Genomic DNA, 22,877 nt, shown 5'->3' on the forward strand with positions numbered 1-22,877 from the left:
CTGTTTGCAACACCTCCTAATTTCTAAACAGCCTTTTGTGATTTCCCAGACTCAGGGTGTTGCTCAGTGGAGGATTACAGCTGTATAATAATTGATCTCAAACATTTGGCATGCCGTCTCTTTTTTTTACTGCATATGGCTGTAATATGTGGATGCTTACAGCACGAAGGGGCAGGAAATAAATATACAGTTTAATGTTATCTTAGAATTGAAAAGACATTTGAGTTGCACTTTAAACGGTTATAACACGGAACTATCAGTGGTTAAAAGGGAAATTCCTGCCTGTAAATACCATGACAGACACAAGTTACATGAGTTTCTACGATTACGAACATGAAAGCAAAGAGTCTCGGTCCCTTATGGTATGTAACCAACTTCTCCTCGACATTCTTTGTTTGCGCTCAGCTGTCTGCCAAGTCTGAGGAATTCCTCCTAAGTCGAGGTTACATCCCGCTTTCCTGCATGTCTTAACTTCAGAACACAGTACAAGACCTTCGCAGCGAACAACATCTACATTCAAGACCCTTCCTGGCAGCGATAGTAACGGATTGCTTCATAAGACCTGCCGCTATTTCCACATAGTGAAGTTTTGCTTTAGTTGGCTGTGGGCGCGCTGCTCTCGGAACTTTTCGGCTCAACATGTGTACATTAGCAACAAATGTAACAGTATTTAGAGAGTGACAGCTAATGTAAATCGTAAGCATGATATATTATATTTACAGTATATACTTCACTTAAGGAAATTGTTTTATTCTTTCCAGCACTTTAAGGGCTCTATTCCCTTGAAGTTTAACACAAACACAAGTGCTCATGACCGGCAAATTTAAGCAATCTTGGTGTCTCCAGGCATCACCATGTACTGTGTTTAAGAAATAGAAGTAGTCCAAGTGAGTCCAAGTTTGACATTGTGGTTTTTGGCTGTCGGGATGTTTTTTATTTTGCAACCAGAAGCGACACAAGATCAAAGATTAGCGCCAAAAAGATGACAGGTAACTTTCATGAACTGAAAAGGTATCAGAATCAGAAATGTTTATTTCCAAGTACGTTACACATGCAAGGAATATCACTTGGTGAAAGGGTTACAGAAAGCATCCCCTGGTTAAAGAAAGCATCCCCTTTTCTCATAGACTTCAACACAAACAGACTTCCTATGTCAACCAGAAGAGTCGCCCCCTGGTGGCCATTAGGAAGAATGCAGGTTTGGCTTTACTCTTCCTCCCACCTTGGCACAAACACATTTCCTTTGTTGCCAGGAAACTACAAAACGGGCAAACATAAATAATAATAATAATAATAGAGCTGGACCAAAGAAAAAGGTCTAAGTATTTTGGGTCTGTCAACTGAGCATGCAACAGGAGAGACAGAAAGAGAGAGAGAGGAGGGAGAGAGTTTGTTAAAGCCCACAGTGGGTCCCTCACTTCCCTGGTTCAAATTCCTGAGGTTTTTCAGTGCTCTGCAAGGCCTGGAGCTAATTTGGCTTTCAGGCTTTCCCCTTTAATTCTTTGCGACTAATTACAGTAGTATTCCCGCAATTAAACTGATAAACTCTGCTGAGCTTGGCAAGGATAGCGAAGCAACCCCCGGCCCCTCCTGCTCACCCGCTCAGGGCACCACCTACCCGCCATCTTTCTCGCCGTTGCTTCTCTCGCTGTAGAAAACGCACTCAAAACACAATCAACCTGAGTTCTTCGACAGAGCCCGTCCCCAGTATTTACTGCCACTCGTGACGATGCCTGGAACACCGAGTGGGGAGCGTCCAGAGGTCAGACAGATGTTTCACGTGAGGGAGATTAAAGCAAGTTATGTCTGAAAAACCTCAACACCCCAAAGGGATGTTATTCTGTCGCTGTTTAGACACGGTAGCAATTTAGGGACAGCTTCATAACATCGCCGCGAAGAAGTAGGTTTGCGTATTTTCTACTGAATCCGAGAGGATTTCATCTTTTTAATTGGGCCTGGCAGCACCGTCTCAGCTCATGCATACAGATAGGGGACAGAGCGAGGAAGAAAAACAAGCATAGAAGTAAAATAAAGAAAGCCGTCTAGACCGTTTGCTTGGACTTCCTGTTTGTTCGGTGGAGTTGTTCGGCACATGTGAATGTTTATCTCTCTGAAATGAAGCGCACCAGGTTGGGCTCCATTAATAAGAGCCAATAGTACTTCTTAATGCGGATATGGACAGCCGTACCTGTCAAACATTCTGCGCCCTCCGTCATTTTCAGACTCCGCCCCCACCCATCTCATTTTTGTGACTGTTTTCCATTTGACCTGTTGTGAGCGTGCCGGCCCGCCTACCTGTCTGTCAGTCTGCCTGCGTCAAATATTTGTGTCTTCTACCCCTGTGGCCAACACTGGAAACCACGCAGTGTATCGTGTGGAGGAACATGTGTAAAAATACGCCGGGGAATATTTTGTAGACTCTTTCAAATAACGGTTTTGGATGGAGTGTGAAGGAGGGCTCTCACCAATGTTTAGAGAGCAGGTTTAATTTTGGAAAAGCGAAGCCCTTTTCTTTTCTTTTCAGTCCGCCCGCAGGTTTCTTCTTCTTAGGTTGACTTCGATGTGCATATCCTTCTCGACACAGAGGTCACCGTCGGCTGTAATCTTGAAATGTTAAACCGTGAAGTGGAACACAGAATATTTTAGTACATAAATCAACTGAAATAGAAAAACCTGCAGTTATCATTTACTATCACGTTGCACAGAGCTGAGATAACACAGAGGGGCTTTTTTTTTTGTGCTCTAACACTTGCACTTTCCCTTCCGAAAGGTATCCGAGGGCTCAGAGGTCCACTTCCAGCCGGGAAACTTCTCCCTCTCCTGCCAGATCCAGAAGGAGACACTTCCCCATGGCAATGAGCACCTCCTCAACTGGGCCCAGAAGAAGTACAGGGCCGTCACCTCCTTCTCTGAGCTCAGGATGACTCAAGACATCTACATCAAAGTCGGAGAAGGTGTGTGCTAGATTCCCAAAATTCCCAACATAGCTCACAGGCCCCGAATGCACGCCTCCCCGTTCCCCTTCAGCTTCCATAACTTTACTTAGCTTTTGTGTTTGAACCCGGGCTAAAGGTTTACGTGCACTACTCTGGGAAAAGAATTTCCTTCCCTCAACGGGCATTCACCCTGTTGCTGTTTAACAGGATACCCGTGGTAACAGTGAGCCGTGACAGCCTGAAGAACGGTGCCCACACATATAAAGAAAGTGCACAGACTTGTATTTGAGTATTCCTGCTGCATTATAAAAAATGTTAAGTATTGCATGCAGTCTCACGATGTCGGTATCCATTTTTAGATACTGTTTTTTAACAGCCACACCTGTCCAGTACAACCACAGTCTGACCTGCTGTCCACTTGATTCTTTTGTAGTTACAGCACAAGCTTCGCGCTACATAACAAATAGTTTGAAAGAGTTCAAAATAACAACACATATCCATAATTCATAGTTATTATATACAAGCAACCATTTGTGTGCTTGTGCATGTACTTCTTTTTATTGCATGCATGATAAAAAACCAAGCAGGGAGTCGCTTGTCAAAAAACATATTGTTTCATAACACAACTAGTGGTGGAAAAACTCCAAAGGGCGTCTGGAACATAATAGATGATATTATGGTTTCGGGGTTGTCTATTCTCGAGTCAGATTTTTCTCTTCTTGGACTCGTGGACCTGGTGGTCAAACGTCACTGGGATTTCACAAAACATGTTTTGTGCCCATAACCCAAGAATGTATATGATAATTAGGACATTTTCACGCAAATGTTCATTGGATAAAAATGATCAATTTGGACAGACATGGATGTAAACCGCTGCAGGTCTGGTTGGTGGCGGCATAAAACAGTGAGGTTGTAATGCTAGTTATGTATGCATGTGGGCTAAGGTAAGAGCCGTAGACAAATAAAGATGTAGAAGAAACTGTGAAATATTCAGGAGGTTATTTAGGACTTTGGAGTGTTAATTTGGTCTCAGACAGACCAGCAGATTAAAAACATCTGAGATTAGTCTCTTTTTCCAAGTTGTGGTTCTGCAGAGGTAAACAGGTGAGACATCATCGCTATCACATTTTTTTTAATAAGTAAGGTGAGGAGGAGGGGGGAGGACCGCGGGGCTCTCACAGGAGGCTGACGATTGATCTCCTCACGTGGGCTGTTCTCGCTGCTCGCAGGCCCTCACAGTGAACAGCACGTCCAACTTCTCATCCAGCGCATCGGCTCTCAGACAGGACATCCTGACTTTTAATGAGCATCCTCCACCGCATGGAAATGAAACGAGGCTCATGTCTGGAGAGAAATAACGTGGCTCCCACCGCTGCTGCTGATAAGTTCGCCCTCTGTGTTGCGAGTTGCCGAGGAGCACAGAGCGGTTGCTCAGCCTGCAAGCGTTTGGCTGGTGTCATTAGGGGGGTTGTGGTTTGGCAAACACCCTGAGTGCCACAGTGTTTACTCCGAGCGAAGAGCCATAGTTTTCCACTCCTCCGCATCGTCCGCGGCGTGTCGCGAAGACGGACCGATCCTCGCTCGGCTTCCCAACCAGGCCTGCGCTCGAGGTCTCCCCTCTCAGCTCCTTCAAGAGCCACTAGGGTTCCGGAAAGGAAGGTGCCAACTTTCAGTTTACACTTTGTCCGAGGCTCTGTTTGCCAAATAAGGAAGCAGCTGTCTTGTGTTTCTCTCCGAGTGCTGAGATGGGGGTGTAGCTTTTCTGGACTTTGTTAACAGTTAACGAAAAAAAGTAAAAAGTCGAGAGAAAAAAAAAGAGAAGTGTTTATGAATATTATTGTCCTGGTATTGTGGGGGAATTCTGTTCAAAACAGTGCTTACTTTTCCCACGTAAAGAAACAAAAGCCAGAAAACACTTCTCTGGTGATGGCATGGACGGCCTCACCCAGCACATGGCCGTGTCCGGTTAGTGCCGGCATAATGGCAATACCAGCTGCAGGGCTGTGTGGTGAAGTGAGAAGAGAGGCTGTTCGTCAGCTGCAACGAAGGGTCAAACCAAGCTAACATCCACCACATCCAAGTCTCTGCGAGGCATTGGATTCCCCCCATAAGCAGAGCAGGAGAGGGCGGGTAGTGGGGAGGGGGGGGGGGGGGTTCCCCAGTGACTCCCCACTGGTGGAGGGGGCTAACAAAAAATGCTGTGTTTCTCCTTATGGGAGGTAAAAATAGCCCCATGGACCCCCAACCGGTAACGCAAACAATCTCCCCTCTTTCAGATCCGCTGTTTTCTGACACCTGCAAGATTGATACCAAGTTCCTGTCTCTGAACTACCTGGGCGGCTACGTGGAGCCACAGGCGTCAAAGGGTTGCATCCTCTCCGGACCCGACAAAGACCAAGAGGTCCACATCGTGGAGCTCCAAGCCCCCAACTCCAGCAGGTGAGCGGCCCAAGCCAAGAAAACATGTTGTCATAGTTTATTTTGGAGGTCAAGATGCTCTCACTGGAGCCCTGGGGAGTTTGTTTTTGGATGGGAACTCACATGAAGGCAGGAGGGTGGTGGTGGGAAGGGGGTGGGGAGGCTTACTCTTCACTTAACGGTGTTCCTTTTTGAGAAGGATATTTTCAAAACCGGCTGTCGGACTCCAAGTTTGACAGATAATCTCCTCACTCCCCCAGTGGAGTGATTCGTTAGTTCGCCCCTAAAAGACAGCAGCTCTGGGAACTGAGCCGTATCTCACTCCAGCGCTATCTGGTCTGTCGCACATATGTCTGCATTTTATAAATTTCTTTTCTGGGAATGCGACCAGTCTTTTTTTTCTTCTTCTTCTTCTTTTTTAATTAGTTGGCCAGACACAAGAGGCACGATAACAACGCTGTAGACCTCGCCGTCCAAAATTCAGTTTTCCCCTCTTTTTCCTTTCCTGCAGCGCTTTCCAGGTGGATGTCATAGTGGATCTACGACCTCTGGAAGACGATGCCCCGCTGCATCGTGACGTCGTCTTGCTGCTCAAGTGCGCCAAGTCTGTCAACTGGGTCATCAAGGCCCACAGTGTGATAGGAAAGCTGGACGTGGTGGTAAGTGAGCAGCAACGACACACCTGTCTGGTAACATCCTCACCTCCGAGATTCAATGCAGTCTTACTGTGCGTCGCAGTGGCTCGCATGTCATGTCGCAGGCAGGAAGGTCACAACGTTGCACCGGTGACAGAAGAGCGTTGTCACACCTGGATTTCCATGCGTTGAAATGGCGCCTGGTCTCGGTGGCGGGTTGGGATAACGGGTTTCGGAGGAACTGTGAAATTTCACGGTGGCATCTCCAGACATTGTCATCACGTTCTGAGAGCCTGTGAGGGGAGGGAGGAGCAGGTGTGTGTGTGTGTGTGTCACACACGTGTTCAGAGCCAGGAACACTCCTGTACTTCAGCTGCTCACCCCGCAGGGAGCTCCTCGCCACGCACGACAAGACAAACACTGGATAATTACTGCGATATATCAGAATGCCCTTTACTTAAAAATCTGGTTTCATACTTATAAAAGCTGAGTATGAGTATTGATATTAAATCTTTATTAGTGCTGCTCAAGTCTCCCTGGGCCTTTAGGAACTATGAGAATATGACACCTATGTACACAACTGTAGATCATGTCGATGGGGAATTGGCACTCGTCCAAACGCTGTAAATTGCTCCGGGGATGGAATTTCAAACCTTGGCTTTTTGACAGTGCATTAACACTGACGCAGGCCCACTAATGTTGTGAATTTATCAAAATGTCTCCAGTGATTTTACGGTTTGGATGACGAAGATGGAGTCTCGTCCCCCGTCAGCTTACCGTCACCAGGCTTGTACGGCTTGTCAGTGGAGGTGTGCGAGGGGAGAGAGGCTCTGTGTTTCCTCCCCGTGTTGGCCTCAGCCACGACACGGCACTTTTTGCCAGGCGCGGTGCCGTGTTTGTACAGCTGCCGGGTCGCCGTCGTACAGCGAGTCGATCGGGTAGGACGAGCGTGATGCCAGGTCAGAGAGGTGATTGCGAGGCCTCTGGTGGAAGTCCCCAATGGATTTGTGTTTTGTCATATCCACTTGACACTTTGTCCCTGTACAACAATGTTTGGTTCAGGAATGTAGATACTTTTTGTCCACCACTTTGGTCCAGACATGAGATATCTGCACTAGCAGATGGATTGGAACTTTGTCCAGACATTCATGGTCCACAGAGGGTGAATCCCTCCAGCCCCATTATGAAGGAGACATTTTTGGGTTCCTTGTAGTATCTCTGTAGCTCAGAAGTGTTTCGACATTGAATACATGTTCACAAGTTACCGGAATACATGGTGAATGTGTGTTTGAAGGGTTTGTTTGTTGCTGCGGCACGTTATCATCAACGCTGGACCACAGGAAGATGGACAGTCTGAAGACAAAGCGAGGTTTTGCCCCCAAAAAACTGACATTTTGGACTTTTATTAGACAGCGATGACCCGTGGGATGCTGGCCTTGCGCAACCAGTGTTTGGGAGAGTGACAACAATTTATGTGATACAATAGCCTCTAAAAGCCAAGGCCTCGCTTCTGTCAGAGAGCTGCTTTGCTCAAGAGATCTGAGAGTGTGGGAAATGGCTGTGAGAATGAATCAGTGCTGCATGTTGCGCAGCGTGGCAAAACACAACTTTTAGGAGCAAACCAACCCCTCGGTGTCTCAGCGCTGATCGAGCGCCGGCACGCCCATCGCCTCACGCCCATGCACATGATTCACACTTGGCGCAGAGTGAGAGCAGGACTGTACATGAAGTCGGATACCTGTGGAGCAGTGAATCCTGTCTTTTGTTCATGAAGATCCTAAAAGAGCTGACGTACAATACTGTATACAGTCATCGATAAGACAAGATAAGTCCTGACTCTGCTTCCTTCTGCACAGGCCTCTGATACCCTGAGTGTCAGTTTGAACGCGGAGAGACTGATGCAAGTGTCCAAGTCCCCCAAGCAGCACTTGCCATCGGGGCCACAAGCCTTGATCAAGTGGGCAGAGGAGCACGGCTACGGTCCAGTCACGTCTTACACCAGCACTCCCATGGCTAACCACTTCAACATCCGCCTCAGAGAGCCAGGTAAACTGGAGAAACATCCCCCTGAATTTAATTGTACCGAGGCAGAACTTGAAATGGTGTGTCCAGGTAAATTACAGCTTGACTTTTAGCAGCTGCTGCAATTGTTTCATGACCCGCATTGCACATTTTACAGTCCTTATAGAGGAGCTAGCCTGGAAAGGTTTTATAGCCGTGGTCCCGCGCAATTTCCCTGCCTGTAAAACCAGCCTCGTGAGGTTCTAACAACGTGTGACTTCCAGATGTGGTGGATCCTCTGGAGAGCATGCTGCCTCCAGAGCTCTCCATCCTGCGCGACTCCAGTCCCCATCCGAGAGCCGGCGCCGCGGCCCGGCGCTCCGGTCTGCCCTTTCTCTTCCCCCCGCCCGCGTCCGACGGCGTGCCCTTCCTGTCGCTGCCCTCCCCCTTCAACGAACGGCCCTGGGAGAAAGGGGAGCCCGAGGAGCATCAGGGCGCTCTGAGCGTCGGCCTCAGCGTGCAGTGTGAGGACAAGAGGATGGTGGTCAGCATCGATAAAGAAAGCCTGCAGGTGAGTGGGCAGCGTGCTGAGAAACACATTACAATGCGACAAGTGTAACACACGTGACACCAAAAACACCAAAACCAGAAACATGGATATGTTATCCGTGAATAGATTTTTATAACATAAAAAAAAAACTACAAGTTTATTCATTTTAGTAAGAAGATTAGGGCATATGGAGCTCCATCCAAGAAATTGTGTTTTTCTTATTGGAAATAATAACAATCGAATTAGATAAATAACGTTTCTGTCAATCAGCTAATCAATTGAGCAAAACGTTGCTACAGCACAGGAGACAATATTAGGAGACATAGGAGACATAACGTTTTTTTATAGGACTCGATGCTCGGTCACACTTTATTCAAGCGAAGAACAAAACAAAGCAAATGTTGTGTTACCCAACCGAACCTAATGCAGTGTCATCGATTCACATTTACATATGGAAATTGTTTTCGGGTCCGATCAGTCGCATTTGGCTCTGGATGTTTTTTTGTTTTTACCATTTCGCCCCTTGCAACGCAGACTTGATGTGACAAATTGTGACAAGAAGAACGGAAAACAACAAACACGGAGGACACCCAAAGAGAATGTGTCAGGACCAATTAGGGGCCAGAATGAATCTCCTCTGCACTGCGATTAGAAAATGCCAACATAAACCTCCATGCTGCTAGCTTTTTTTATATCTGAAAATCCTCTTTATTACACCACAATGCTCAGTGTGGTAACACAAAAGTTCACTTGTAGATTTATAGGAGGGCCTTCCGCAGCAGAGATCAGTATTGGCTTCTGATAAACGCATTAAAGTAAGTTTAAAGGCAACAAAAGTAAAATAAAAATAAATGCGGTACAATGAGAAATGTTGTCATTATTCTACTACTTTTCATTCAAATGCCAGCCTCCCTGTTAAACAAAAGCCGACATTGAAGCAAGACGCACAACGATCCCCCAACATTTGGCGTCTGAACGCGGTGCTGGCGCAGTCAGCCCACATCACAGAATGGAAACTGTAATTAGGAGAAGCTGGGGCTGGAGCGAGACCACCTTGTGGGATTTGTTTATTCCTGGGAACTCAAAAGTCTCACACGACCACTTTTTTCTTTTTTAATCTTTTTTATTCTGAAAATGACTTAATAAAGGAAAAGTTTTTCCTATTTGATGTTCATCCAATGTTGCCATTTGTTTTTTGACGTTTCCTCAGGCGAATGGGTTTCCTCATGCCAACCTCACTCTTCAAGACCCAGCTTGCAAAGCAACCGTCAATGCCACCCACTACACTCTGGAGACTCCTGTGACGGGCTGTCTGACCACCGTGTATCCCATGCAGGGAAGCCCAATGGCCCTCCACATCAACTCTGTGAGTACAACACCCATAGTTACCTTTGAGTCTAAAACAAGTCGTGCAAATAAAGCTGGTTTGACCGAACCATGTGAAGGGGCCCCTTAGTTTATAATATATATACACAAAGAACGTGTTTCCAAAGAAGAATTGTTGCGTTAGCTCACAATGAGCCCTTCATAAAACTACAAAGGGTGCAGATCCTCTGTTGCACCGCCGTGTTTCTACAGAACGGACCAACCAAACACTGGCACAAGAGAGCGCCTTTTTGCGTTTTCTTTTTGTTCCCTGAAGGCCACCGTAGTTCCCCGAGACACTTGTTCCTAATCCTCTTCCATAGCAAATCAATCAGCCTCAATGGTATTTGATTTGTGTACTTCAAATTGTAGTTACTGAGAAGAAGAAATGGATAGGTTTCATAGATTTGTCTCCCGCGACAGCGTCCTCTACAGTCGCGCTGGCGTTCTCAAGAGGCAGTGAGTTCCTGGCGTTAAACTGACTACGTCACTAATTTGATGCGTGAAATAATATCGCCTCAATGCCAACATGGCCAGTCCACCAACGGCGCCAACGATGTCAGCCGAACTAGGTGGAAACCCTTTCTGAGTGGAAGCTAGCCCGCACAGCTAAAATCGCTCGTGCTACATAACCGTGTCACTTGGCCTGTTGATCAAGCGACATCCTCCAGTCAGCAGAGCATCACGGAAGTTGACGCCATGTTTCCGAGCAACGGCAGCTATCAGATGTCAAGACCGGATAGGAAACGCCCTCTCGGGGGCTTGACGCTGAAACACTTTTCCCACAAATTGTTTTTTTTTTTGTTGTTCTTTTTCTTTTCGGGATGAATGCAGAATGGAAAAATACGACGAGTTGAACATGCTGGTGGACAGTGTGGGATTCAGCGTTCACGTCTGACATCCCGAGTTGTCTTCATTATTGCGGAATGCGTTCATTCAGCGTGTTTGTTCTAACAAGCAAGGATGAATCACTTCCTAACCGACCTTTGCAGATCTTTTGTGGGGGAAATTTGGAACAACACATTTGCTGAAAACCTGGGCACGAGTCCAAGGTCGTCTTTTGTGTTTGCACTTGGATGCAGGGATAACCTCTGACCCCGAGTCAAAGGAGATAAAAATGTCTTTGTCTGGTTCCCAACATGTCAAAGATAATGTGTTTGGTCTGTTGTTTCTGCTGTCCTGTGACATGTTGATTTAATTCGGCAGTGGCACCAACGGCAGATCGACTCATTAATTTGTTGCAGACTCAAGAAAAACACTGTCAGCATCACTGAGATTGTCCTCTCGCCTCATTAAATCTGAATTATCTTAAAACGGCGGGCCCTCATGTCAGACCCCTGACATTCTTCTGCTCCACTGAGAAATGAAAAGTACATTTTATGTTTTTGTCCAGGATGAGCCCCACTGCATTCCCACATTTAAAATCCACCTCATCGCTTGCAGAATGTCTTTTGGCAACTCGTCTCAGAGATTCAAATCGTCGTGTCTTTGGCTTACGGAACACTACTCACAACTGGATTTCTTTTAAGATGAATACAATAAATAAAAGTCTGGAAAGGTTTCTTTTTTAACTCACTCGCTGACGGCGCTTCGGTTGGGTTGAGTAACGTGCGTCTCTGTGGATCGCAGGTCTTGATAAGTCATGCTGAGAACAAGGACGGGAGCGGCAGGCCGCTGGATTACGAGGATCTGGAATCTGGAGACGTGCTGCTCCCGAGAGACCCGGTGGAGTTAGAGAGGACGTTCACGGAGCCGGCAGAGCACCAGTCCGTCATAGTGGTGAGAATCACCGTGGCTCTGTCTCGGGGGGGGGGGGGGGGGGGGGGGTTGACAAGTAGAGACCAATGATCATCTCCATCTCTATGTAAATCATTCAGAGCTGGAAGACACTCCATTTCCCAGTGTCCCCTGGTGCACGTAAAGACTCCTTTTGCAATCTCCCTGTCTTTCCATGATGTCTGTTTTCTGAACTTGACCTGACATTTTCCATTTTTGAAGTTTCTCCATTTTATTCCCTCTGCGAACGTGTTTTCCCTTTGTCTCATCCGATCCCCGTCTCCCACTTATTGATCTTGTTTATACAGTTTGTGTTCCTCCTTTGTTTTCTGATCCGTCCGAATGTGATCAAACACACACCCACACACACACACACACACACACACACACACACAGAGCGAAGGTGCTTAGCAGTGGTATCAGATGTCAGATCCCTGCTGATATTCGCGTTGCCGTCGTCTCATTCTTTTAGTTCAACTGCACGTACCGAAAGAACCAGGAAACCTCGGCCACGATTCCCAGGATTGTTCCAGGATCCGGCAGGCAACCGGTGAGGAACATGACATTCAACATGGAGTTGTACAACACGCTGCCGTTCAACAACCCCTCGCGCCAGGCCTTCTACACCGTCTCGCAGCAGCAGCAGGTCTTCGTGGAGGTACGCCTCGCATTTCTAATAAATCATCGTTTTGTGTGGAATTCATGCAGCGTTTGTCTTGCGCAACGTGTGCTTTTGCTCCCAAATTAAGGCTTTAGTAAGAAAACTGTGCTCGCTGTCGGGGACTTTAACCGCTTTGATCTCTCAGTGTGGCATCCATGAAGTACATTTTTTATGTTGTCGAGTTGCGGCAGAAAAATACTCACTTTCACCCCCCTGTTCAACTTTGCATCGCCTCCTCGCCTCTGTCTCCGTGTCCTGTCTTGTCTGCCTCAAAATCCCTACTTTCACAACACAATTATGGAGGTCATGTAAGAGATGGCAACGACTCGTACTCTGAGGTCATCCGACAGGATGATTTATGACGATATCAGCGGGAGGTGCTTCGCTGACGGCGTGGACGCCGAGCCAGCTGGTTATAAAGGGTTTTCTGTGTGTTTGTGCATGCGAGACCTTTTTCAACGAGGATGCCAGCACTGATAATCCAAAAGAAAGAAGGAGGAATAATAACTCAAGGGAAGGTTGTGGGTAGAAAGACACAACTAGCCTCCTCAGTGAAATACTACAGCAGTTGACATGTGTCAAGCTAACAGCTGCTCCCCATCCAACAGGCCTTAAGCATTCATTGTGCGCCGTTTTCATGCTCACCTGATGAATAATAGTCCAATATTAATACTCTTCTGGTCTGGTTGCCACCAACTCAAGAGGCACATATCTGCTCCTTTAGCTGCTAAGTGCTTCACTGTGTCTGTAACGTTTAACCGTGTTAATGAGAGCGATCTTGCCGTTAAAGAAGAGTCCGTAAATCCCCCCCGAAAATAAGCCGAAAGTTCAAAAGCTTCGTAGAGTTGACGTAAACTGGGTCTGTGTTCATGAGCAACCACGCCCACGTTACAGAATGTGACATGATTGTTTCTGTACAAAATATTTATTAGCGAAAGGAACAGAATGACAGTTTGGGTCGCTTGGCCGTCATACTGCCCATTTTTCGGGCTGGGATTTCAATTAGAGCAACACGACTCTCCTGTGGGTGTGAAATGGAACTATTCTGCACAAGAGCAGTATAATTGATGGCAGTAGTGCTCAACTTTAATCACTCACAATCAGTTACACAAAGCGGCTTGCCTTCACTGATGACATTTTTGTATTTATTTCATTTTCCCCTCTCCCTCATGCGCTTCTCCAGGTCACATCTGCTGCATCCGATCCGGAGCTGGGGTTCACCCTCATATCGTGCTTCATTTCTCCCAACTCCAACCCCAGTGTGACCTCAGACTACACTCTCATCGAGACCGTGTGCCCCACGGACGACTCCGTCAGGTACTACCCCCAGAGGGACTTCCCGGTCCCTCGCACGCAGGCGGAGAAGAAGAGCTTCAGCTTCACCTTCAACTCAAAGTTCAACATGTCCCTGCTTTTCCTGCACTGCGAGATGTCTCTGTGCTCCAAGAGAACTCGAAGCAACCAGAGACTACCCACGGTATGCAGTCTAATCGTACCCAAATGACGTTTTATCTTTTGGCCTCTGCAGTGATTTGACTGTAAGGTCTCTCCTGAGGCGTAGAGTATTAGCAGTGTTTTTGTTTTGGGGAGATCTTGGTGAAGTCGTGCTCCATCTTTTGCTCCAGCTGGTCTGCACCTGAAGCTCAGCAGGAAACATGAATCAATGTCAGGTTTGCCAGGTATCCAGCTGCAGAAGCATCTTTTATTTTTTTAGAAATAATTTATTATCTGTTCAGCTTGTATAATCTTTTTAATATATATTTTTATCTCTTTTTACCTGAAAAATAAATAAAAGTAGTGATAAAGTTGTGGCGAATCTTATCAGGCTCTGGTTCATGCGCACCAGTTTGTCATTGTTTGGTTTACAAGTTTATACTCCTGTCAGGTGTGACAGAAGACAGTTTGCTTTTTGAAAAAAAAATCTTTTTTTCTGCAAAAGTCACAGAGCGTAAAATAGTTTTTTTATAGTGTGACGTATGTTTTTTCTTGTGGGGGGATTTCAAAGTAAATTCTGTCCACACAGTGCCTGCAACCCAGTGAGACCTGCGATTCCCTTTCTGGGGACGACATCCTGTCCATGGTGATGAACTCCAAGACGTCTACCAAGCCGCTGGTCGTGGTGGATGCACCTGATCAATCGGAGGACACAGGTCAGTTGAGAGCAAAGAAAAACGCAGTTTACACTCGCTGAGACCGCGTGCCACGAGCTGCACATGCACGTGGGTATTTAAAAGCTCCTGTCACTCTCACCCGCGCTCCTTTTTTTTTCTTCTTACCAGCGCGACAAATGATGAATTAAGCTCTGACGTACATTGTTTTGAGTATAGTGTGATAAGGGAAATGGGGTCAAGGAAGAAGCAGGTCTGAGTGCAGAGCAGCCAGCAAACGCTTGGTCCAATACGATTAAGCCAAAAACCAAAAACCGCAGGAAACCTCACCTCACTTCCCCACATCTGGTCACCATTAACTGCAGTGTGTGTGATTGTGTATGTGCCCACGTGTCTGTTTACATTAACGTCTGTACACAAGAATACATGTGTGTGTGTGTGTGTGTGTGTGTGTAGATTCTAGCATGTGGTTGACTGCAGTAAGGGGATCGTGCTAACACCGAGCCCCAGCTCGGCGCTCTGGACCGGTCCGTGCTGAGGGAGTGGCGGAAAAAGAGGAATCATACAGCACCAAGCTCCAGTTGTTTTCACTTAGGACCTTCACTGTGGCCTCCCCTTTCCACTAGAGAAGGGGAGGACGGCGTGTGTGTGTGTATGAGTGTGTGTATGAGTGTGTGTATGGAGGTCCTCTTGTTGGCTTTGGGAGTCCAGCCAGAGCCTAAAGGCCCCTCGATCATCACTTGTTTTGCCGCTCATTGTACTGCGGAGTCTCCGGGGTTGTGAGTGTAATCGGAGGGAGGGAGCAGCCTGCAGATGTTTGTGTGTGTGTAAGGGGGAGTGGGGAGAGGAGGGGGGGGAACAAGGGGGGGCTGAGGTAACCACAGTCACATTTTACTAATTATGACATAAACTGAGAAGGGGTGATATCACGAGTGCCCCATCCGATCGCTGGTGGTCTGCCAGAGCTTTACAAATCAGCATCCCCTCTGAGCAATGACATCAGCATCATCCTAGTGGTCAGTTTGACTCAAATGGCACTGACTCATGCTTTTAATATACATCACGTCATTTCAATCGGTGCGAGCTGGAGCCTGACTGATGTAGCAGCACGGCCGATACCGGCCTCTCTAGAGCCAATGTGGATGCATCGTACCGGTTTATGCCTCAGCCTCACATGGCATCCTCGCTACGCTGCTCAGCTGAGAATCGGAGCTGTTTTCTGACGAAGAATCCATTCATCCAGAATGAAAGGGAAAGTAATTGTTAGTTGTACGTACATTATGTTGCTCACAACTCCTTTTTAAGGATTTTTTTTTACGGGGGTATTAGTATCGGCCTCTAAAATCCGGCATCAGTCGGCTCTACAGTGAGTAGTGAGTGAGTCCTACAGAACATGTGGGTGGTTTTATTATTTTTTTATCCATTTTAATTGGTCATCGGGTTTCGCGACTAGGCCGGGACATTGATGCTGTCACTTTTCTTTTAGCACAGCAGTTCCAGTGTTGATGCTCGAGAAGCTGCTGAAGCTATTGCTGCACAGAGACTCTGAAACTTCCAGTAGTGAGTGGGTGAGCCACACTGGTCCAGAACAAGCTCTGCCCACCGCATTACTGTGCCAGGTCTGCGGCGTTTATTTTCCATGGAACAGATAAAGTAAACACAAATATGCAATAAACCCAGTGGGGAAAAACAAACAAAAAACAACTCAATTTAAAAGGCATCTCTTGTGCTCGGAAGGTAAACAAAACAAGCTGATTTTTTAAGGGCCACAGTTCAGCACTGGACAGTATCCCAAAGAGCTCCACTTGATCTACAAATCAAAGAGGGGCCACTTTTGGCCAACTTGGTGCATGGAAAAATATAACGGCCTCAAAACCCGGCCGAAGAAGCAGATTTACGGCTCCGCAATATTCTTTACTGGATCTGGTAACGTTCAGGAAAGCTTGAAAACTATCATTTATGTGAGGGGTTGGCAGTGCCGATTGTATTGTTTCACCACTACGAGCAGTATTATGTCTGCAAAAGTCAGCAAAGAATAGAGGATGAAGACGGAAAACCTATAATAAGTCTGGTTTGTTTACATTACATACAACAGTAATGTTATCCGCCTCAAAAGAAAACCCTCAGTAACTGGGTTATTGTGGTCAAATCTATTGGACAGGCCGAAACTGCAGTGTTTGAAATGTACTTTGTAAATCACTGATTGCTGTTCTGTGATAGAGATCTGTAATGATGTATCACCTTAAACTCATCTGAATGAGGTCTTTTCACTCCCACTGTGGGCGGCATGAAGTCAAGACACTTACTTAGATATTACACATTTATTATGATTGTTCTAAACCTCCAAAAGATCATGAAGTTTCTACTCGTAGACAAGTTTGGATTCAAGCTCCAGCAGAGGGCGGCCATTAGAGAAACATGTAACCCAGAAGTTAACGTCGCACGAGTACACACAACAGGGCTGAAACGGCGGACTAGTTGGTGTTAGCAACCGCTTTTAAGTATTTTTAAGACACTTAAAAGCTTCATGATTGGTATTCGTTGACTTTTTTTTATGTCAAAGCGTTTGAATCTCTTAACCTTGTGTTCAGCACACACCTTATTTTCGGCACCGAACCAAAACCTGACTTTGAGACGAGGTAACCGGAAGTGCAAAAAACGCCGACTCACTTCCTCGTTTTTGGACTCATTCCAGCAGCGCTCTGCTGCACTAACAAGCTTTAGAAGAACGAACAACCGGGCCCCGTCCCTGTGAGGAGAGGGTCAGAGTTGAACAAAAACATGCTCGCTCATTCCACAGCAAGAGGAACTTGCATAAACAAATGACGTTCATTGAGATATCCGACTGTTCCAGCGCTGGCAGCGGATTCAGGCTGCAAACATACGTTGTGAGTTGAACTCATGGGGTGCTGTCTGGTTCTGATGAAGTCGGGAACAGCCCCACGATGACTTCCCTTTGAAAAGCTGCGTTGAGCTTACAGCTTGATGACCATCGGCTCTGTTAGATGAGAATCGCGTGAATAACTCCTCACGAAAACACACTCTTTTGGGTCGAGTTCCCCCCCCGCCTCCGCCCTCTTGTCCGTGAAGCTCCTCCCCCTCTCTTCTGCGCGTGGGGTCGACAGCATTACGGTCTTCTTCTGGCACACGGAACAGATAACGCTGGAGTGATGTGGCGAGGGCTGGGCGGTCCTCAGAAAGGACATCCGCTGGCCATCGTCCCCTCTGATATTAAAGCCCCCCCCCCCCCCCCCTCCCTCCTCTCCACACGCTGATGACCCCTCGTCAGCCATTTATGCGATATGAAAACTCCCAAGGTGTCCTGTCCAAGAATAGCTCCCATTGTGCCAGAGTTTTGGACGTGCACCAGGCTCGCCCCTTGAGTTCGCCCGTACACAAGGGCCTTTGTACTTCTTTTTTTTTGTTGAGACATCGTCGGGGCCAAGTTCACTTTTAAAAAGCCTTTCAGATGGCCAGAAATACACGGGTCAGTGGGGAGTCAGGAGCTTCATCCTTTAGGAAGCCTGTCAGCTGACAGAATAGCCGCTCTCTCGCAGCGTCTTTTTCCTGGTTCAGGTTTCTGTGTCACATTCCTCCGAGAGCTGCTTATCAACACAGGACAATATCAGTCATGTGCGGGTCCTCTGGCCCGGGGCTGACTTTGAGTGATTCAAATGTATCGTTCAAACTGTGCATCACTGTAACATGATGGCCCAACATCTCTTGAAATGTCATCATTTGTTCTTGTTTTGCAGAAACTCCTTCTCCCAAAGCGACCCAAAGCCCAGAACGTCCTTCCAATGCCGGTAAGTCACCTGACAAAAGTTTCCCCAACTCTATTATTCTCGGTGTCTTCTACATTTAGCTGCGTGCCTTTGTATGTATTAATTACACGGAGCCCCTAAAATGTCCAGTGATAACTAAAGACATGAATAATGAAATGGTGAGGAGTGTTTTTTTTTTTAAATTCCCTTGACAGATGAATCGAAAACATGGCTTCAGATGAAGCAAGCAATTGTGAAATGCTTAAAAGAATTATTTTTTATGTTTTTGTATTCGTATTATTGAACAAATGCACTCATGCTATGACGTATTTGTCATGTCCATGTTTATTCATTGGCGATCGGGCACTTCGGGGCTCCACGGACTTTGTGCTGGAAAGGTTTTCAACATTCCCAGGTTGTCCCGTCAACATGTATGAACCGCGCAGCGCTTTGTCTCCCGCAGACACGCTGTACGTGCTGGACACTCCGACGGTGGTGGGGATCGCCTTCGCGGCCTTCGTGATCGGCGCCCTGTTGACCGGAGCCCTGTGGTTCATCTACTCGCACACAGGTAAGGCGCCCTCACCTGCTGCCCCGCGGGCCCCCCCGGGCTCGCCTCTCTGCCTTAATGAGAAAGATAAGACGCAGAGGAATGTCCGAGTGTCCCGCTGCCAGCGGTGTGCCGCTGGGAATGCCAAACATCCTGCTGCTGACGGAGGCCGCTTCACAATAACAGATTGACTCCTCTACTGTAAATATATCCTGTTGGTCAGCAGCGAGGTTTCTTCTCTCTTTCCTGCCTTTGAATGTTTTTCGCGAGCTGCGGGGTGGTCGGAGAATATTCTCAGCACAATGGCTGGAGACGAGTTGGAAATCCCCCTTGCTGGATTTAGGGGCCCTCACAGGAAAAGACACACAATCCGTCCATTAGATGCCAAGATCTTCCCCAACGTCCCTCAACCCGCCGACCCCTGGGGAGGAAGCGTGCTCCCAGCAGCCCTCTGGCATTCACCATTGCATGAAGCTTGACTGGTGATCCGCCGTGCCGCTGACCTGTTGACGTGTTCGCCGCGAACGTCTTTTAATAAACGGGGTCGGGATGTTTTGAGTCGGGTCTTTTGGGGAAATACAACAGCGCGAGTGTTTAGGTTTACGCTGAAGTCGACTGTTCGGACCAAGCCCACAGTCTGACATTGTTAAATGGCCCGATTAGCAAATGACAGTTGCGAGCGCGGCGAAGATCGGAACACTCGTCTGAGCCAAACTGTTCCGGGCACGCCAAGTCACGTCTATAAGTGTTTTGCCGAACAGCATTTCATGTAGCAGAACAGACCAGCTGTTAGATTTAAGTGCCTTTCATCTTCATCATAATATTGGTATTGGCTCCGCTTTAGAAAGCCACTTTATTTCAGCTTCATGGGTTTCCTCGAGTGCCTTATTGGCCGCTTTTCCAAAGATAATAGAAGGGAACATGCACAGAGAAACAGGTGTAAGGATGGTCCTGCTGGAGAGACGTTCCCAGAATGTTCCTGTCGTTATTCATTGAAATAGGCTCTTCGGTGGGCGTGTCACGCTCCCTTGGCCTTACATGGCCTTACATGGCAATATTGGCAGTTTCATAGAAAACAACTACCAAAAATATCAGTCCAGAGTGTATTTTAGACCACACAGAGATGAAACATGAAAACAGATCTGGGTCTTTCCCCTCAGACTCTGAGGACAATGGCCTCTTGAGAAACTTTTCTAGGTTACATACTCATCTGCATTATATTTGAGGCTTTGCATCCGATACGGTTTAATTCCATACAAGGCAATTAGAAGTATGAGCGCTTTGAAAAGCACCCCACGATACATTATTTGACATTTGCTTGTTATCTTGGCGCGTTCAGCAGGCCTGCATTCTGCCAGCGCCGCAGTCGAGTCTGGCAAGATGTCTGCTCAAATTGTAAGAAAAAACACACAAACGAACAATTCGGAGCCCATTAAGAAAACAGGCCGAATAATTCACAGGGGAATCACGGGGGAGAAATTTCACACATTATCGGCTCTGAAATCTAAACACACGCTTACAAGATTAGAAAATAATGGGGATCACATGCTACGCTAAACTTAAGTAAGCTTTTATAGAGGCTACCCAGCAGCTTCATTGTCTTTGCCACGCGCGCAGCTAACAAGCCCAAAGGACGGTGTCTCGTGCCCATCGGCAGTGGTTTTAGTGCATTTCTTCAGTTTTAACAGGAATTAAACTGTAGGCTATCGAAGCCCATCTAGTAGCAAACATATTCATTAAATAAGCACAGGGGTGTAAATTAAAAATCCCAAATAAAAATGATTCTCCCCAAGCTTTTTGATCCACACAAGCGGTTTCTGCCGTGCCTGCTGAATGTTAGCATGTGCACATCACTGCAAGCGTGTGTGCATGCTGACATTAGCATCTAGCGCAAAGCAGCGCTGTGTCTCGGTACTGTTTTCTCAAACGTCTCTCTCTCTCTCTCTCTCTCTCTCTCTCTCTCTCTCTCTCTCTCTCTCTCTCTCTCTCTCTCTCTCCTTGTCTATTCAGATGTGACGTTTCCTGTAAGACAGGTTAGCTCAACTGAGACAAAAAACGTCTCTATATTTGTCTATATGAGTCCAAATGTCTGCTGTCGTGTTTCTCAAGCCGTGAGCCGACAATATGATGCTGCCGGTCCACACTGCACACAACGGATACTAAGACTAAACAATCTATCGGAGGTTATTACCAAGTTATTGATTTAACTCACGCACAAAGACACTTTTTCATTTGTCAAATTAGTGAGTTGTAGAGTTTTCTGTGTGGACACTTGAAAGACTTGTAGGTTTGAAGTGTTAACTGTGCCAAGAGACACTGGGAATGGGTTTTTACTATTTTTTTTTGCCATTTTTTTAAACAACCGCAGGAAGAGTTTTCATACAGAGTATGTTTTTTGACGATAAAAGCAGCCTTTATATCTCCGGTTCGAGAAAGATTAATATTAGAATCCAGGATATACATTTCCCCCAACAGACGAGGGGGTTCGAGTCCTCTTTTTTGTTTTGTAAAGCCCTCGGCCCTGTGAGGGAAAAGACCGCTGGCAGCTCGGCTCTGGTAAACATTAGCAGGACCGAGGGGCCCCAAAAGAGGGAGCGCCATGTAGGATCGCCCGCGGACACATATGCCTGTCATACACACACACACAAACACACACACACACACATACACACACACACAACTTTTAGTACAAGCCAAAACGTATCAATTGGAAAATCTTTGTCAAAGAGAACAAGCCGGGAAGCAAACAAGGAAAATGCTGCAGTAATAACTGCGAATGCCGAATGCTCACATGGAACACAGACTTGGCTCCGTTTCAAAAGCCGACTCATTGTCTGTCGGGAGACGCGTTCGTAAACATTCGTAAGCGCTTTCATTTGCCTCTTCAGTTGAAGCGTCATTTCCCGGGAGTCGACCAAATGAAATGCTTATTTAGACGTAGAACAATAAACCAGTCGGTGGTTTGAGCTTCAGTCAGAAGGTCCTGTCCCTGCGTCTGTTCTGCTTTATCTGCTAAAGCCAGGCTAATTGAATCCAGATTACATAAGAAAATGAACGCCAATCCTCTCTCTCTCTCTCAAAATGTCATCCGTCAGAGAGGATGTGGCGGGTTGTTTCTGGGCTCTTTGAGGTGCAACCTCTCTGGTCCCGAGCGTCTGAAAACACTTTTGCGGATCTGTGGCAGATTATGCTCGAGGAAGTTGAAGGTTAGCGCAAACGGAGTCGCAGAGTCGCGCGGCTTTGCATATAGTTAAAAGTGCTCTCACGCTGAAAATGTGATGTTCTAAATACAAATGTGGGAGTCTGCAAAAGGCTTTCCACAAAACGTTGGGATGAAGAATTGTATTTTAGATCCAGTGTGAGGTGCATGCCAAGTACAATCATAGTAAACAGTAAGAGATTAAACAGCATTATTTTTTTCAGAAGAACAACGGCGGTTCCTGCGTCTCAGAGGAGTGCAATTTGTAGCTGAAACCAAACCGATTCGTCATGCTCCTGCCTACCTCGGCTAATACATATACTTCTTTTGTACTATCTTCCTTCATTCCAATACCTTCCTTCCCTCCCTCCCTCTCTTTCTCTGTGTCCAGGTGAGACAGCTGGCACGCAGCAGGTCCAGAAGCCCCAGCCGGCCTCGGAGAACAGCAGCGCGGCCCACAGCATCGGCAGCACACAAAGCACACCGTGCTCCTCCAGCAGCACGGCGTAGCCCAGGATGCAACCCGGCAGGGGGACCGGTTTGTTGATCTCCTTCCATGAAAGGAACCATTTTTGGTAGAGGAGGGGGTGGGGGGGGGGGGGGAGAAATGGGATGTGATGGAAAGAAGAAAAAAAAAGCATGATGAAAAAAAAACACACACACTATAACACCTTTTTATCCCATGTGAAAATTCATTTTGTGCCACTTTGAGTGCGTGTAGACAAATACACTGTGCTGGTGTTACTGGTCTGTAAGTGTAGCAATCTCAGCTTGACAGCCTCGCCTCACATTTTGTATCGAAAACTACAAAAAACAAATGTGAGTTCAGGCATTTCTTCCCAATCCAAGTTTTGTTGTTGTTCTTGCCTCTTTTTTTCTTTCTAACCACAACCCAGTTTTGACCCTAAATGGTG

The 22,877-nt window shown here is 46.8% G+C and overlaps 1 protein-coding gene across 1 annotated transcript in view; it reads left to right on the forward strand.

Annotated features, from left to right (window-relative positions):
* Positions 1-22,506, forward strand: part of tgfbr3 (transforming growth factor, beta receptor III) — a 56,901-nt gene extending 34,395 nt beyond the window's left edge. The window contains exons 5-17 of the mRNA XM_068589837.1: positions 2,771-2,954; positions 5,213-5,375; positions 5,866-6,013; positions 7,846-8,035; positions 8,275-8,561; positions 9,751-9,906; positions 11,535-11,684; positions 12,154-12,339; positions 13,526-13,819; positions 14,366-14,492; positions 18,206-18,256; positions 18,678-18,785; positions 22,355-22,506. Coding sequence (XP_068445938.1) covers positions 2,771-2,954; positions 5,213-5,375; positions 5,866-6,013; positions 7,846-8,035; positions 8,275-8,561; positions 9,751-9,906; positions 11,535-11,684; positions 12,154-12,339; positions 13,526-13,819; positions 14,366-14,492; positions 18,206-18,256; positions 18,678-18,785; positions 22,355-22,473 — 2,163 coding nt within the window. The 3' untranslated portion in view covers positions 22,474-22,506. The remainder of the gene's footprint in view (positions 1-2,770; positions 2,955-5,212; positions 5,376-5,865; positions 6,014-7,845; positions 8,036-8,274; positions 8,562-9,750; positions 9,907-11,534; positions 11,685-12,153; positions 12,340-13,525; positions 13,820-14,365; positions 14,493-18,205; positions 18,257-18,677; positions 18,786-22,354) is intronic.
* The last annotated feature ends 371 nt before the right edge of the window (positions 22,507-22,877 follow it).

The sequence above is a fragment of the Clinocottus analis genome, unplaced genomic scaffold (assembly GCF_023055335.1).
Source record: "Clinocottus analis isolate CAN_PGR_092001 unplaced genomic scaffold, fCliAna1.0.p SCAF_23, whole genome shotgun sequence".
Classification (NCBI taxonomy): Eukaryota; Metazoa; Chordata; class Actinopteri; order Perciformes; family Cottidae; genus Clinocottus; species Clinocottus analis.